We start from the raw sequence: 17,629 nt of genomic DNA, 5'->3' as shown, positions 1-17,629 counted from the left end.
ATAAACCCCAAATAATTGAAATATGCCGTTAAGGGAAAGGGAAAAAGAAAAAACCAATCCAACCCATTGGCCATTAAAAGGGGATAAAGAGTTCTTGAGGGTCAACATCTCACATTTTTGTTCTTTAAGGATCAATAATAGTTAATATAATCAAACAACATACTTTACCAAAGACTTGTAACAAATTTGACTCACAACAGTGTTACTGTCATTCAAAATCAAACCATTAATCAAATAATTTGGAGTTTAGAATTTAAGGCAAAAATCTCATCAGACCCAGATTCCATCCCCCAAAAAAAATCCGCTATGATCTTCTCTGATCCGTCCAGATCCGGAGATCAAATCAGGGCCATTGATGCTTACAATCCTCATCACCCAATCAGATCACTACACGTGGTCTACGTACCATGCAAGGTAAGAGAAAGATCCCTTGTGTGTAAGCCAGACATAGTGGACCCATGTGTCTTCACATTTGTTTAATGAGAATAACTGTTAATGTCCGTACGCTCCTTAACGGCGTGTACTTTTTAACGGTTTCACCCAAGCCAGATAACCCAGAGTGTAGATTTCTCCGTTAACGGCGGGTGATAGACGGCGTCAAGTCCCTCTCAGTATAAATACAGCTAACTGGGCTGTTCTCCCCTTCTCCTCTTGTCTATATTTTTCCGATTTTTGGGCTTTTCCTAACGTAAACCTCGCACCCAAGTATCCAAAACCATTCCATTTTCGTACCTCCGCCGGAATCTCGCCGCCGGCGGACATTTCATCATTCTTTTTTCTATTTTCTCTTCTGTCTTGATTTCTCTAAACTTTCCATATAATCGATTTCACATCTTCAGAGCCGGATTCTCCGCCCTTCTGCTTTGAACCAAATTGATTTCGCAGTCTGGCTCCCCTGAATCAAAGGGATTGTGCTCTTTTCTGATTCAGGGGTCCATTTCGGGAGTGAAGGTAAGATGATTCCATCTAGAGGATTGATTTGGTACATGTTTTATTTTTTTTTATATATTTATTTTTATCCAAAAAAAATATTTAAGAGTTTGGTATTTGGACAGGGTAGGATGCAGAGCAGCGAGGAAGCTTAGAAAAAGGAGGGGAAAGAGAAGAAGGAGAAGAGGAATTGCAGCAGTAGCAGCAGCTTTGGTGAGTCGTTTTCGCATAATAATAGTTTCCTTTGGGAGGAACACATATCAATGCGAGGATCCTTATTCTGTCTCTATGTCGATTCATAGAACGCTTTCATCACTCGACACGCTTACACATACACCAATTTCATTGTTAAAAGCACATTGGTCCATCAGTCTTCCCTCTCTTCCCTCTCTTCTCTCTTCCCTTTCTCTCTCTCTCTCCCACTCCACACCACACCAAAGAGATTCTCTTCTCTCTTCCAACTGCTTTTTGGATTTTCTTAAAGAATGACTCTTGTTTTTTTTTTTTTTTTTCTTTAAATCAAAAGAAAGATAAAGAAGCAGACCATTATTTAATGAATCCGTCAGAAACTTCGGCTGTTCCACAGTCTCATTCTTTATTCCCCACACACGACACTTCAAACTCCCTCCATTTTTCCCTCTTTTAAATTTGTTTTTTCCCTTGTCCCATTATTGCCTCAACTATTATATCCATTTCCCATATTTTATTTTTATTTTTTTAATGTAATTTGTTTTTGGAAGATCTAAGCCTGCTAAGAGGGCCCATGAGATATGGGGAATGTTCTAATGTCCTGAACCTTTGACCAAAACTACCCCTGGACAAAACTGCACTTTGAGGGGTAGAATGGTCATTTGATCAGTCACCAATGCTTTAGGCAAAGCTAGCTTTGTCCCAAAGAGGAATGATGGATGAATGAATGAAATTTTGTGATTATCAATGAAAAATAATAAATTATTGAAATAACGATTTTTTGTTTTTTTTTTTTTTTCATATTTGTGTTTGCAGTGACTCCACATAGAAATGCTGACGTGTATATCGTGCTCGAAGCAAACGGAGGAGGATGGGAGAGGAGAGGAGGGCAGTGGAGGTGGGGCGCGTGGGACACCAAGTACAAAAGAAGCCGTCAAAAGCCTGACGGCGCAGGTTCTAATCCTACACCCCCATCAATAGCACACTTTGCTTTTTCAGTTCATCTGCTTTCTCTTCTTTGTCAAAAAAATCATGGCTCGGAGGAGAGGAGGAGGAGGAGCTCTGATATGATATTGACAACCTCATGATTCATCCTATGCTCCCTCAGAATTGGGGATAGGGCCTGATTCCATGAGGTGCACCCCACGGTTTGTTTGGGTGCATTTTTGTCACGTGTCCAGGGAAAGGGCCACAACTCTAGGATTGCTTTGACTTGGTTGACCACACCATGATACATGCCAAATCTTGGATTTGATTGGTCACCATTATACAAAGATTTTTTTAAAAAAAAAAAAAAATCGAAGAGAAGTAAAGGGATGGGTTAACAGCTGATGGTCCAGAAATTGTAGATATTGACGGGTACAGTGTATGGGCAGGTGAGGGATGTTATAGAAGAATGGAATTGATTCCTTTTTTCTTCTTTTTCTAGGGATTACAAAGGCTTTCCAAAAAGTGTTTGGATAGATAGACAATTTAGCTTTGATTCTCCATTCGCATCCCACACAATAGGCCTGTTGTACTGGGATTTGCATATATCACTCCCCCTAGGGAAAATCCCCTATCTTATCATTTCTTTATTTGCATGGAATGATGCAATAGGATAGGCCTAAAATCTTTCCAAATCAAATACTCTTTCTAAAAGAAGACCCATCATATGTATGTGTTTTTGCATTACTATTATCAATAAGTTTTATTGTGATTTAATTTGAATTTTATTTTATTTTTGGTAATTTATTAGATATAAAAATGATATGCCTCTTATCTTAAGATATTTATTGATCTTTCAATCATAGGGTATAAAAAAGATAATGTGAAATGAAGAAGTGAAGTTAGGGAGTCAAAGGTTGAAGAAGAGGGTGAGAGCATATTCCACACAAAACAATGAAAACCAAGTAGCAAAAATAGTGGGGATCCTAAAGAATAGACAAGACGCATATTGAGAAAGGACAGATGTGTTCTATGTGAGACCCACCTTTTGAATTCTTGTCTGTCCTCTCCTCTCCCATCCGTTCTTTTCAAATTTCAAAAATTATATAACATTACTGAACCCCCTGAATTATTTCCCTTTTTTCACTTCACCTGACATCTATTTCTATTTTTATTTAATTTCATTATGCAAATTTTATACATGTTTTTTTTTTAAAAAAAAATAATAATAATTTTTGTTTCTAATTATTTGATATCATTGGATATATTAGGATTTTATTTTTATTATTTTTAAACCTTAATAAATAGTCAATACTTTTTGGTAGTTTTTATTTTATTGCCTGTTTTAAAAAAATGGTAATATCTCTAATTATTTCATAATTAAAAAAATTTTAATGCCCAAAACAAGCATTGTCTTCTTATGCCACAATGAACATCTGCATCATCTGCGTTTGGTTTACAATGAAGGTCTTACCATTTTTAATACCTTCCCTTAGTTCTTGTTTTCTTCGGGTTTATTCGGGCCTAATTGAACATGAAATCATCACTAACATGCCATATTTTCATAGCTAAACTTTCAATTAACTCTCTCTCTTGGGAGTTCTTGAATGAAATCCCATAATGTTGTGATGTTCTTAATGCATAAGGACTAATGACTAATGAAATTGTCTTAAAATTTTAATATATGTCTCACAAAATGATTCATTCTCCTATGACTTTCTGCTTGTGTTGTTTGATAATAATGTAGGTGTAGTCCTTGGCTTGGTTTGTATTGATTTTGTAATTCGATTATGTGCAGATCAAGGATATGGCCTTGAAATTCTCGGGTGCTTACAGGCAATGCAAGCCCTGCACTGGGTCCAGCAGCTACAAGAAGGGACACCGGCCTTATCCTGACTTTGATACCATTTCAGAAGGGGTTCCATACCCCTACTTAAGGCCGGGGAGCTCAAGTTCAACGCCTGCATGGGATTTCACAACCAGCAGCCATAACCCTGGCGCAGGGTCTGACTCAAGGTTCACTGGGGTGTTGAGAGGTGATCAGACGCCCGGAGGGGTGTCCATCTCGGCTCAGTCTTGTGATGTTGTGCTGGAAGATGAGGATGAGCCCAAGGAGTGGATGGCTCAGGTTGAGCCTGGAGTTCACATCACTTTTGTGTCCCTCCCCAATGGGGGAAATGACTTAAAACGGATCCGTTTCAGGTACATATCTCACTGTTCCATGCTACATATCATCCTTAGCCAAGTCCCAGACTACAATAATGGAACTGGCCTACCCTTAGAACCAATATATGCCCAGTCCTTTTACATCCAATTCATGGGGTCCCATACCTTATTGCATTGCACTTGATCATGGCTGTTTTGTTTGGTGTTTGTTGTTGAATTGAGGTCACTTGTGCTGGAACCAGCTTTTGCATTTATTAGGCCTATCTCATTATCCCCTCATAGCTTGAATGATGAGCCTAGTTGAAGGCTGTCATGAACCCCAAAAGATTTTCATAGAAAACTGGGACTTTGGGGCTCAATTTGCTTGAAATATCTTGAGATTTTTTGTTGTGGAAACTTAATTAGCTTTTGGGATTCCAAATTTGAAGCCGGGAGATGTTTAATAAATGGCAAGCCCAGCGATGGTGGGGAGAGAATTATGACCGGATCATGGAGCTGTACAATGTCCAGAGATTCAACCGCCAAGCTCTACACACTCCTCCTAGGTCTGAGGACGAGGTAAACAGGTTTTATTTCTGCATTTTCTTCCTTCACTGTTCATGCTCTTAGTTTACCATTTTCGGGTTTGCTAGAAAGCAACTGTAGCTCATTGTTGTCTTTTTTCTGGTAAGCCCAATACCGACTGGGCCAGGGCTGACAAGTTCAATGACTTGTCTTTCTTAGTCCACCTTCACCAATACATACTTTCCAATTTGTTTTCTAACAGAAAATTGAACTTTTACAACTGCAGAGAGATTCATCTTACTCGAGGATGGGATCGGCAAGGGAAAGCCCTATGACTCCATCACTAAACAAGGAATGGATTCCGAGAAACTATTATAAACCATCTGGAAGTAAAGGGTACTTCCCATCTGAACCTTCAGATCAGTATGGGAGTCATCAATACAATGCGGGCTCAAGTGCTTATGGCACAGGCGGCCCAAGGGGCGAGACATCTTCCATGGATGCTTCACGGACAACAACCTCATCTAGGGATGAGGCATCAGTTTCCATTAGCAATGCCAGTGACATGGAGACTGAGTGGGTTGAGCAAGATGAACCAGGAGTCTACATTACCATCAGACAGTTGGCTGATGGCACAAGGGAGCTTCGGCGCGTCAGATTCAGGTAACCAAAATCCACTCTGCTTATCCTTTTATTCTGTTTGGCTGCCAAGAAAGCAAAAAAATTGCTAGTCTACTATGCTTGTAAACACCATTGAAACAAAAGCTTTAAATGATTCGATTTTTATAGCATTCTGTCCATGATTGAAATCATTTCATTCTTCATCTATGGTTGTTGATGTCTTCTCTATGATCTTTACAGCCGTGAAAGATTTGGTGAGGTCCATGCAAAGACGTGGTGGGAAGAGAATCGAGAGAGAATACAAGCTCAATACCTCTAAATTTAGATTTTTCACAAAACTACAACGTTGTTGGCGGCTGCAGTAAAATGAACAGGCTATGGTTGAAAGCTCCATGGAAATGAAACCATTCCATTTTGTTTCTTCGCATGAAGCTATTTTACTAGATTGGAGTCATTTCCACAAACAAGTTCATCATTGCCAATGATGGTTGAAGACTAAACAAATGTTCTTCTCCTGCTGCAAATCATCCTTTGATACAATTTCAAAGTTAAGGTTACCATTTTTGTACTGACTAGCCATATTCCAGAGGATGGAATTATGATTCGGATGCTACTTAACCCTGATGCGATGATTTCATTTTCCCGGATTCTCTTTGTTTATGGATGTCATTATAGACACCATTTTGAAAAGCTTGATATATGAAATGTTTGTTTGTTTTTTTCTTCTCTGTTGTAACACAAAGGTTTTGGTATGACAAATGAAATTGGAATCATTCATATGGGTGGTGTGCAGCTTCCATTGATGTTCATGATGGAAACTTTTTGTGTCTTGTGTTACTTCATCTTCCATCCCCATACCTCATCAAAAATCCCCTTAATTACTACTTAGTTTGTGTTGTATTTCTAATTTTCTATTAGCAGCAATCATCTGGATACTCGAATTCTGGCTTCTGTTGAAATCTGAAGTCTGAATAGGTTTGAGTTTCTTGAAATATGAATACAGAAAGTTAAAATATCTTACTTAAGCCAAATTATACTAAAATATCTAAAAATTTCAAACAAAATCAAGGCATAAGTGACTTAGGCAATCCAATCTCTCTAGTCTTTAAGGTTTGGTCTAAACAACAAAATTTGGGCAACTTGTTGAACAAATGAGTGAAACATATGATAGAATGAAGAGGATTAGTTAAGTAATTTATTCAATAGTGTCATTAAAAAACATGTTGAATCAAGAATTATGGAGAAGAAGTTAATATTCTTTCTTTATCTTTCTTTTGTCCCCTTTTCCTTAAAAGAGTGGTTTGGAGGATACTAAACAAGCAAATAGTCAAGAAAAAATCACAATGTACAATTCGAAAGGAGAAAAATTCATCTTTGGTTTTAGTGCCATCAAAAGGGTGAACTAAGCATAATCTTCTGAACTTTGATGTCTATTGGCTTTTTCTACTTTGATTTGATGCTTGCTTTACCTTCCTTTTTGTCCTTTAATTGATGTTTGAACAAAGATCAAACTTTTGTTTAGGATTCTTGACTAGTTCGAGCTTTGATTTGTGTAACATTAAAGGCTAGAACTTGATTTATTAAAAAGAAAAAATTATTAAAAGTGATAAAATAATTCATAAATTTAAAAACAAATTTTTATTTTTTTAAAATGTGAAAATAACTCATCACCAATTTTTTTGAGGTGGAACTTGTACGGATTAACCCTACCTAACCCAAACCCAACCCGATGTTTGGATGGGTTTAAACAAACATTTTTATTACTCAGATTGAGTTTTGGTTAAGTTTTTTTAACCCAAGCTCAATTTGGGTTGGGTTTAAGCCGAGGTTCAAACAACTTGAACTTAACTCAAACCCGATTTAATATTTTTATAATATTTATAATATTTATCATCCTATATAATAATATTCATTTTTTTTAGATTTAAAAAAATATCAAATTATAATTATGTTTTATATTTTTTCTTTTTTAAAAAAAGACATATAAGTTTATTTTTACTTTTTTATTGTTATCTTGAAATTTTGTAGTGTTTATTATTTAAATTTTGGTATAAATGTATAAAAAAAAAATTTAAAAAAACCATCATGGATGAATTTTGAATTTTACAACCTAATGAATCCAAACAATTCAAATCTAGCCCAATCAACCTAAGTTTAATTCAATTAACCGGAGTTTAACTTGACCAATCCAAATTTAGAAAAATGAGGTTAGGTTTGGTTTGGGTTGAGTACCTCGGATTAGAGGTTGGATTTGATTGAGTTTGAATTGATTATTTCTTAATTTGGCTTAACTTTGGATTAGTCATCAACCTGATCAATTCGTTCAAGTTGCAATCCTATTTTTTTTTATATCCATTTCACGTCAAAACACTTTTAGAAAAAATTACAAAAATTGTTATATACAACTAATGTTATCTTTATGAGTGAACATTATTCTATCTTTCTCTCTAAATATTCTCATAAAATAAAAATAAAAAGGAGTTTTAAGAGAAACGGGTGCTAAAATGTGCTAGTGTGTGAAAAAAATCAACTTTTAATGTTGACTAATAGCTTATAGTCCCTTGGATGCCTAATTATAAGAAAATGAAATTGATTGAATGTCTCCTCCCAATCTTGAATTAAAAATAAAATAAAATAAATCTCTCAAGATTTTCTTAAATGCATCCAAGTTGAGCAGCCTTCAATGGAATTATACACCTCCAAAATATTTGACTAATAATTAGCTTACTGGGTTGGCCTAGGTTGATTGAATCTTTGGGCCTCAAAATGAAAATATGCCCTTTTTAAGAAATTGGGCCATGTTGGGCTTAAGTAAAGCAAGAGGGGTAATTGGTTTGCTTTAGGTCCTGAGGAAATTGTGAATTACCACAGTGGGCATCAGGTCTTTTCCCTAAGTGTTCATATTTGTTGCCAAAAGAAAATAAAGAAGACTAGGGGCATGCCTGTCATTGTCTTTGAAAATGTTTCTCAAAAATCAGATTTTAATAATAATTGTTAAAAATAATTCTAGATTATTTTTAGGAATAAAATTTTATCTGAGAATTCAAAAAATAAAAAGTTATTTCTAAGTCTTTTTTTTTTCTTTTTTTTTTCTGTAAATGTATGGTGAACTTATGGATAATACAAAAAGTAATATGTTGATATCAACCCATATAACAAAATTGAATATATTAATAATAAGTTTACTTTAATTATATCAGTTGATATCAATAACCTTATTTTGATTTTTTCTATTCAGCCAAAAAACAAACATCATCTTAATCTACATATTTTAATTGCTTCTCAAAAATTCTCTACAAAACAATTAATAACCATTCAATTTTTTTTTAAAAGTATTAAAACCCAATTCAATTTTATTAATAAAAATGATTTTTAATAGGAAAATGATTTTTAGAAAAGATATGTTCCTTTTTTTATTTACAAAAAAAGGTTTTTTATTTTTATTTTTTATTTGATTTAAGAAAAAGATTCACTAAAAAAAATAAATTGCCTATGTTTGGTTTAAAGAGAGGTTTTTCAATTTTATTAAAAGATCTTTGCAGATTATTTGGATTCTCTATTTTAAATTTATTACTAAAAAATTTTCAAATTTATTTTTAAAAAATCATTACAAAAGATTTTTATTCACCTTTGTTAAGAAAAAAGATTTTTATATTCACTTACAAAAAATATTCTAACTTGATTTTTACTTTAAAAAAAAAAAGAATTTTGCATTTAAAAAAAAATGTTTTTTATAAGCTAATCTAAATAAAGGGGTTTTACTTAACTTTTATTTTAAAAAGGAATATTTTTACGATTTTAATCGGAAAAAAGATTTTTACCTTTTAAAGGAAGATTTTTTACAAATTTATCTACAAATAATTTTGTTTAATTTTTATTAAAAGAATATCTTTTTACAATTTTACTTTGGAAAAAGAATTTTACCTTTTAAAAACAAGATTTTTACAAGTTTATCTACACGAGGAGATTTTACTTAACTTTTGTTAAAAAAGAATTTTTACATTTTATTTATAAAAAATTATTCCAATCCAAATTATATTTAAGGAAAATGTTCTATAAAAATTATTTAGAAAAAAACAATCTTAACAAATTTATTTATAGAAAACATATCAATTTTTCTTTCAATGAAAAAATGATTATATTTGATTTTATTAGGATAGATTTATTGAAAATATTTTATCTTTTATGAAGAAATTATTTTATTTTATTTTATTTTATTAGAAAAAAATTTATAGCATTAAAAAAAAGTTATTTCTATGTTGTAAAAATGATTTGAGAATTTATTTAAAGAACAAAAAAGAAAATGATTTTATTAGAAAAAGGAATTTTCAATTTTATTATAAATAAGATTTTATATTTTTACTTAAAGAAAACCATTTTTGCAACTAAAACAGATCTTTATATTTTTACCTAAAAAAAAAAACGATTTTTGCATCTTTATTTTAGGAAAAGTTTTCCTATTATATTAAAAAAAAATTGTCTTTTAAAAAAAAGTTCATAATTTTATCTAAAAAATGGAATTTTTTACTTTAACTTTTATTTAAAAAGTTTTTTATTACTTCATTTTAAAAAAAAAAAAAAAAAAAAAGAGAATGATTTAATATGTTTATTTTTAAAAACACAATTTAGCAACTTCATAAAAAAAAAATTTACAATTTAATTTTAAAAAGAGGGTTTCATATTTTTTTTTTAAATCAGATTTATTTTTAGAAAACTAAACAAACAATTGTTTTGGAACTTTTTTTTTAAAAAAAAAAAAAAAAAACCAATTTATTAATAGATGGATTATACCTTTGTTATTAAAGATATTTTCGATTTTATTCCTTAAAAAGAATACTCAAAAATAAAATAAAAAAAATAATAATGATACCCCTAATATGAGCAAATGAAAACTTTCATTCAATAACATTGCATTTTTCATCACCCAACAAAACAAAGAAATAAAAAAAAAAAAAATTAAAAAACCCTATAATAATAATAACAAAAATGTATTTACAAATATGTACAACAAAAAATAAAATAAAAAGGACTGATGAACTTTACAATGTAATCCCCAAAACTAATGACTCAACTTTTCAATATGAAGCTCCAACCATTCCGGATCGCCATGCTCTCTCATCGAAAGATAAAGAACAATAAATAAATAGATTACAAAGAACCCTCCTCCTGAATCATCCTCCCCCTCTCTTTCTCTAAGTTTTTTCCTTCTTTTTTTTTTTCTTTTTCTTTTAATCACCTTCAACTTGCTCTTCATGTAATTAAGATCCAACCCTCCATGTGTGCTCATCTCAACAATCAAACTCATGCAAAACAACAGTCCACAACCCAAAGGAACAGGGTAAGCCCAAGTAACAATATGCAAGCCCATAATTTAAGCCCAATTAAATTAAAACAAATGACCCATGTCCTAAATGAAAAATGCAAAGTAATCAGGACCAAACCTAATAACACACCATTGAATTGCAATATCCAAAGCTCCAATCAACAACCCAAAGTCAAAAACCCAACCCATGAGCATGAATTAACAACTTAAAGCCCATAACAAGATCTCACAAATAGTTATTCTAAAGATTAACATGAGGGTTTCTTACAAATTTTATAGAACATAGAGGAAGAACAATAGGTGGTTGCCATGAACAAGAGAGTGGTGGTTGATGGTGGTGTGGGTGTCACATAAGGTGAGGCAATAGTGCTAGAAATGGATTGCAATGACAAGTTATGAACAATGACAATGGTGGAGGTGTGAAGGTGTAATGTTTGTGCGACTATGGGAAAGTGGCCATGGTTATAAGGAAAGAAAGGGAAGAGAGCGAGAGAGCGAGAGAGAAAGAGAGATAGAGACAGAGACAGAGACAATGACAAAGAGAAGTCGTGGACCCATTGTGAGACGTGGTGGTTGTGACCGGTGAGAGGAGGATGTTTGTGGGGCTATAGGAGAGGGAAATATGAGAAAAAAGGCGAAAGAAAGAAAAAAAATATGAAGAAGGAAAAAAGCTAAGAGAGAAAAGGGGTACTAGATGTAGCAGGAAAAAGGGTTTTTTTAAGGTTTCAAATGGATTGTAGGAATTTAACAAAATAAATAAAGGGTACAAATTAATTCTTTAAAAATGATGAATACGAGCTTATAAATTAGGATGAATTTTAAATAGAATGAGTTTAAAAATTACTAACAAAATAAGTGCTAAAAAATAAAATAAATAAATAAATAATAAAAATATAAAATAATTAGAATAACAACACAAATAAAAATAAAAATAAAAGTGTGAGAATAAGCATAGGACAAATTTTAAAGTATACAAATATACCCCTCTTCGATAGAGGTCACGAGTGAAATGGGTGTGTATACAAGTGAAACAAAGTGGCTCTACTGAAAAATGAGAAAAACCATCAAATTTATCGTAGTATAACATAGGCTCTCTAAGATCAGACAATGCGGTCAAAGGTCGCCAAGAAGAAAGATGAAATATCTACATCAAACATAAAAAGCTTTGATAGTCAGGATACAACATAAAGGAAATATAAAAAGGTTGGACAGTTAAGGCATGACACTAAAGTAAACATAAAAATGTTGGATAGTCAAGAGACACCACTAGAAGGAAGGTAAAAATGTCAAACAATTGGGATGCGATACTTAAAGGAATATAAAAGAGGTCAAACAAACAAGGCGCAACACTAAAAGAAATGTAAAAAGGTTGGACAATGGGGAACGCAACACTAAAAGAAACATAAAAAGGTTGGATAGCCGATGTGCAACTTTAAAATAAATATAAAAAAAAATGTCAAATAGTCAAGGTGCAACACTAAAAAAATATAAAAATATTGGATAATTAGGGTGCAACACTAACAAAAACATATAAAATCTGAACAATTAGGGTGCAACACTAAGGGAAACATAAAATGGTCAAGTAGTCAAGGTACAACACTAAAAGGAATGTAAAAAGGTCACATAATTAGGATGCAACACAAAAAAGAACATAAAAAAGGTCAGACAATCAAGGCATGACACTAAAAAATGTCAAAAAGATCAGACAATCGAGATGCAACACTAAAAGGAATATAAAAAAGTTGAACAATCGGGGTTCAATACTAAAGTAAACAAAAAAAGAGGTAAGACAATTGGAGCACAACACAAAAATGAACATAAAATGGTCAAATGGTTAGGGTATGACACTAACAAGAACATATAAAGGTTGGATAATCGGGGCGCACCACTAAAGTAAACATAAAAAGGTTGAAAAGTCAAAGCATGACACTCAAAGAAATATATATATATATATATATATATATATATATATATATATATATATAAGTTGAACAATTAAAGTGCAACACTAAGCGAAAAGGTAAAAGAGTATGATCTATGATGGTAAGTCGTGATCATTACAAAAGAAAAGACAATTAGGATAATACTAAAAATACAACTCTAAATCGAACGATGATGCTAAGTTGTGACTTGGGGCCAAATGATGGCTAAGAAGATGATCTAACAATAAAGCTCGACATAATCAATGGATAAGATAGATAGTGAAATGAGATCAAACCTAAAATACGTAATGGTATGACTCAAGGCTAAATGGTGGCTTAGATGATAGTAAAGATGCAATTGAAAAAACCAAAAAACAACTAACATGAGACTAAAAAGGGAAAAGACACAAGATACAAAATGTTATAAAACAACTATTGCCCTCTGAGATATGCTCATCGACAATGAAGTGAAAGTGTCTAACCTCAATAATAATAAAATAAAAAAACGCAACAAAAATATATGTTTTGGGAATATGCTAATAGAACAAAACCAAACGGTGAACAAAAACAATGTTAACCAAAGCTCTAAGTCTAAGTGTAAATAAGTTGAGTCACGACATGTTGACTATCAAAATGAAAGCATCATAAAAAATCTATCAACAATCTAAATGACCTTACAATCATGGGAGATGTTGAACCCAATGTTAAAAGGCACAAGAAATCCTGACTAGGAAACTTGGGACTCTTCTACATCCTCTGACTAATCTAAAGCACAGAATAAGGTCAAATGTCATGAACATGAGATGGGTGGGTTCAAGACAATAAACCTACATGTGTGAAGGCATCAAAGGTAGGGCATCTAGGTATACAACAAATGTAGGTGAGTATCTTCATCAAACAAGGTATGCTGATGAGACTGAACCCAAAGTGTCATCATCTCCATAATTTCTCGAAAAACCTCAATCCAAGCAACTAGATCCAATGTTAGAGAAGATCAATAAGGTGGTTATGCCTTAATATGATTATGTCCTCAAAAATGGATATGCTTCAATATAAAAGAATGACGATATGAAATAGCTCAAAAATCCTCATATCACTTACCATGCTCTAATAAAATGAATGAATCTTATCACCTCCGAAAGATGGCTATGCTCTAGTGTAAGGAATCGAGCAAAGTGGCTACGCTCTAATAATAAGACTTTGTCAAGTGGCTATGCTCCTATAAGGTACTAGCTCTAAATCAATCATCACTGACAGGGTTATACCCCAATGTAAGCTATCTAATACAAATAAATCTCTACTCTCCAAAGTGTCCTTATACTATAATGTGTAGGGAGTATCTAATCTTCTCCAAAGAAATGGTATGCCCTAGTATATATCATCATATCAAAATCAAACTCTACTCCCACACCTCAAAAATGGATACATTCTAATGTGATCTAAATAATGTCTTGATCCATCATGCTTCATGAGAGAGAATGAAGTGGCTATACCCCAGTATAAGTTGTCATCTCGAAACCAGTCATTGATGATAAGTCTATGCCTTAGTGTAGGGTTGTCCCATAATTCTCATCTTGTCATAAATTGTATGATCTCTAATTAATCTCAAGTACCACCCACATGTGATTTATCAAGCATAATGCATGATATCATAGCCTCATGGTGGTCTTAAGACTTAAAACATAACATAGACTAAGGTAAAAGGGTGAAAGAAATGAAGGGAAACTATGCTTAATAATCCTAATGATACAATCCCCATGCCTCTAATATACACAATGTAATAGAGAAAGAAATTCCAAGATCATGGATCTCACAAATGCTCTATGATATAGATGACTAGATGAATAAGAAGATTACATTATGATATATATATATATATATATGATGAACGAATGAAAATATGAAATCAATGAAAAGAGAAACAAAATTAGGATAAGGACTACACGTATACACAACCATCCATATGAACAAGTCAAAGAAATGGAAACGACAAGAATGAAACTTTAGAATAGGTTCAAAGGAATCATAAGAATAGTACAATGATAAAAGGTAAAATAGATAATGTCGATGGATGATAACTCAATATACGAGTAAAAACCACAAACATGATCAAGATGAATGAGAATAAACTCTGAATGAGAAGTTCAATCAAGTATATGAGAAGCAAAATGTCATAGTTGGGGATATAACCTACAACTCAATCATAACTTGATGTATAGATGAGATAAATATATATAATATGATAGTCAAATTTGTTACATAAGCTACCTATGTAGATTAACATCACAATTTTTTTTTTCTTTTTTCTTGTTTTTTTTTTTCTCTCTTGAAACAATAATCAAAGCATTAAACTAAGGGAAATATATGCATAAGTCCCAAGATAGACTAGTGATAAGTCCTCATTTATACAAACAAAAAGACCAACCCATATGTACAAATATCAACTTATGGAGACAGAAATAATGAATGATGACTCAAATGGATACAATAAATATTAGGAAGAGAGTAAAATGAATCAAAGTGAACATGATGAATACAAAAGATGAATAAACTGTGAAGTCCAGAATCAAGGTGATCCTATCCATAAACAAAGTGTGTAAAAGGCCCCAACTCAAGACATGAGAAAAAAGGTAAGCATGGTGATGATGAAAAGGCTAAGTGTACATGGGTCAATTGACTAGCAAGAGGTAACTTTATACATAGGGGTAATTAGGTAAATAGGCTCATGAAATGATGGTCACCCATCTTTTGACCACAATCTCAAACTCATGATCTCAAAATCTCACATAGTACTAAAGACTTCTATCCATCCAATAAAATCATGCCAACTCTCTGAAATCATGTGGAAAAGCCACAATTTGAATGTTCTATATAAACTCGAAGACAATCCTCTCAACCACAACATAGTCAACACCTCATTGTGTAACCAAGGATGAAAATATCGGTAATTACGGATATATCGGTATTTTGATTTTACGGATATATCGGATATATTGAAGATATATCGGTGGATATTTTGACATAAAATATCGGTAGACCTAAAATTGACCAAAATATCTCTCTATATATGTCTTAAAATATCTCTTTTGTAATATCTCGGAATCTCAGAAGAAATTCCTGAGAACACTTGTAAATTCTTTTAGTAAGAAATACACAAAGCTTTTGCTTTGTCTTACCTACTCATTTTTTTTTTCTTTCTAGCCAAACAACCTCTGAGGATGTTTTCTCAGAGGATGAGTGGCTAGGTTTTTCGTTTCTTGGACTGAAGGAAGCTAGGTAAGGGATTCGGATACAACGGTAGGAGTTTTCCTTGCTTTAAATGAGGAGAGTTGTTACCCGTTAATGGTTTTTACTTTTTAGTTTAACTCAAAATCCCTTAAAATCACCTGGGCCAATACTTAGTAAGCTTTTCGGACTCCTTGGAGATCCATTAGTTATCTCTTACGAGCCTTTGAAGGGTAATCCAAGGTTAGGATCACCTTGAATGGCCAATACTTGGTAAGCTTTTCGGGTTCCATGGAAACCATGGATGTCTATTAGATATCTCTTATGATCCATTGAAAGATGATTCACAATAAGAGGTCTTTAGTGTTTGAAACCATTAATCGGAAGCAACTGCAGTCTTTCATGGACAAGTGGGATCAAATCTTAATTGCTAAATACACACCGGTTCAAGAGATAACCATTCTTTATGTTATTGTCCCCAACGTGAGGAAAAAATCTGGAATCTCCCCCTTTTGTCTAAGGAACCTGAACCTAGTGACCTAAAGCTCCAAGAAACCTTTTCTTTGTAATTAATCTCAGTTATTATTTGTGGTTAACTTAAAACCAAACATTTTCAACCAAAATTATGTTTTCTTTTAAAGCTAACTCATAAAAGAAAAAACACCATTTCAGTACTTTAAATAATGTCACGTGTGATATGAAAACTCATCCCTGTGGACGATCCTAGAACCATTATACTATGCTAGCTATGCTATCCTAGTGTATGGTGAATTAGGTTTATAAATTTTGTTGATAACTCCCGTCTGAGGACTGAATCAAATAGGTACACCAATTAGGAATGAATCATGCATGTACTTTGATGGTGCAGCCAATCATTCTGGATATGGTATAGACGTCTTGTTGATATCCCCTCATGGTGATCACATTCCTAGATATGTTTGTTTGGCATTCTCGGATCGACATCCTGCCATGAACAATATTGTTGAATATGAAGCCTGTATCTTGGGATTAAAGATGACCCTCAAGCTTGGGATTAGACAAATGGAGGTGTTTGGTGACTTCAATCTGGTATTGAGACAGATTCAGGGTGAGTGGAAGACTAGAGATGTGAAGCTTAAGCCTTACCATGCATATTTGGAGCTACTAGTTGGGAGATTTGATGATTTGAGATATACGCATTTACTTAGAGTGTAGAACCAGTTTGTCAATGCCTTAGCGACTGTAGCTTCCATAATTGATATTCTTGCTGATGCCTTTGTTTGTTCTTTACTGATTGAGTCGAGATCTACCCCTGCCTATTGCTGTTTGATTGACGATACAGAGCCAGATGATGGTTTGCCATGGTACCATGACATATATCACCTTTTGAGACTTGGTGTATATCCTGAGGTCGCCACGGCAAAAGATAAAAAAGCATTGAGGCAGCTGGCCGCCCGATTCGTGATTTGTGGTGAGACATTGTATAGACGATCAACTGATGAGATGTTATTATTGTGCTTAGACCATGCCTTTGTTGATCGAGTAATGAGAGAGGTTCATGCGGAAGTCTGCGGACCACATATGGGAGGGCATATGTTGGCCCGTAAGATCATAAGGACTGGCTATTTATGGTTAACCATGGAGACGGATTGTTGCTAGTTTGTTCAGAGATGCCCAGAGTGTCAAATACAAGGGGACCTCATTCACGTGCCACCTTCCGAGTTGCATGCACTAACTTCACCTTAGTCGTTTTCAGTATGGGGTATCGACATCATCGGGAAGATCTCGCCAAAATATTCTAATGGTCATGAGTTCATCTTGGTTGCTATCAATTACTTCACCA

The 17,629-nt window shown here is 33.4% G+C and overlaps 1 protein-coding gene across 3 annotated transcripts; it reads left to right on the top strand.

Annotated features, from left to right (window-relative positions):
- The first annotated feature begins 683 nt into the window (after positions 1-683).
- Positions 684-6,110, top strand: LOC117929080 (protein BREVIS RADIX-like). Of its 3 annotated transcripts, none has more exons than XM_034849288.1 (7): positions 684-951; positions 1,061-1,143; positions 1,936-2,073; positions 3,845-4,248; positions 4,641-4,770; positions 5,003-5,379; positions 5,578-6,110. In XM_034849288.1, exons 3-7 carry the CDS (start codon positions 1,951-1,953, stop codon positions 5,654-5,656), a joined length of 1,113 nt encoding a protein of 370 aa, XP_034705179.1. In that variant the 5' UTR covers positions 684-951; positions 1,061-1,143; positions 1,936-1,950; the 3' UTR covers positions 5,657-6,110. The 3 variants fall into 3 exon arrangements, with proteins under 3 accessions (XP_034705179.1, XP_034705169.1, XP_034705189.1); XM_034849278.1 differs by having other exon boundaries at positions 1,056-1,143; XM_034849298.1 differs by lacking the exons at positions 684-951; positions 1,061-1,143; positions 1,936-2,073 and adding an exon at positions 2,899-3,080.
- Positions 6,111-17,629: the final 11,519 nt, after the last annotated feature.

The sequence above is a fragment of the Vitis riparia genome, chromosome 2 (assembly GCF_004353265.1).
Source record: "Vitis riparia cultivar Riparia Gloire de Montpellier isolate 1030 chromosome 2, EGFV_Vit.rip_1.0, whole genome shotgun sequence".
Classification (NCBI taxonomy): Eukaryota; Viridiplantae; Streptophyta; class Magnoliopsida; order Vitales; family Vitaceae; genus Vitis; species Vitis riparia.
This window is presented reverse-complemented; position numbering and strand designations above follow the sequence as displayed.

What these genes read in the sequence shown, in the direction of transcription:
- LOC117929080 (XM_034849288.1), top strand. Translation starts at nt 1,951, where the DNA reads ATGCTGACGTGTATATCGTGCTCGAAGCAAACGGAGGAGGATGGGAGA. An exon ending in CTCCTAGGTCTGAGGACGAG is followed by an intron (nt 4,771 to 5,002) that starts GTAAACAGGTTT and finishes TTACAACTGCAG; the next exon opens with AGAGATTCATCTTACTCGAG. An exon ending in CTTCGGCGCGTCAGATTCAG is followed by an intron (nt 5,380 to 5,577) that starts GTAACCAAAATC and finishes TGATCTTTACAG; the next exon opens with CCGTGAAAGATTTGGTGAGG.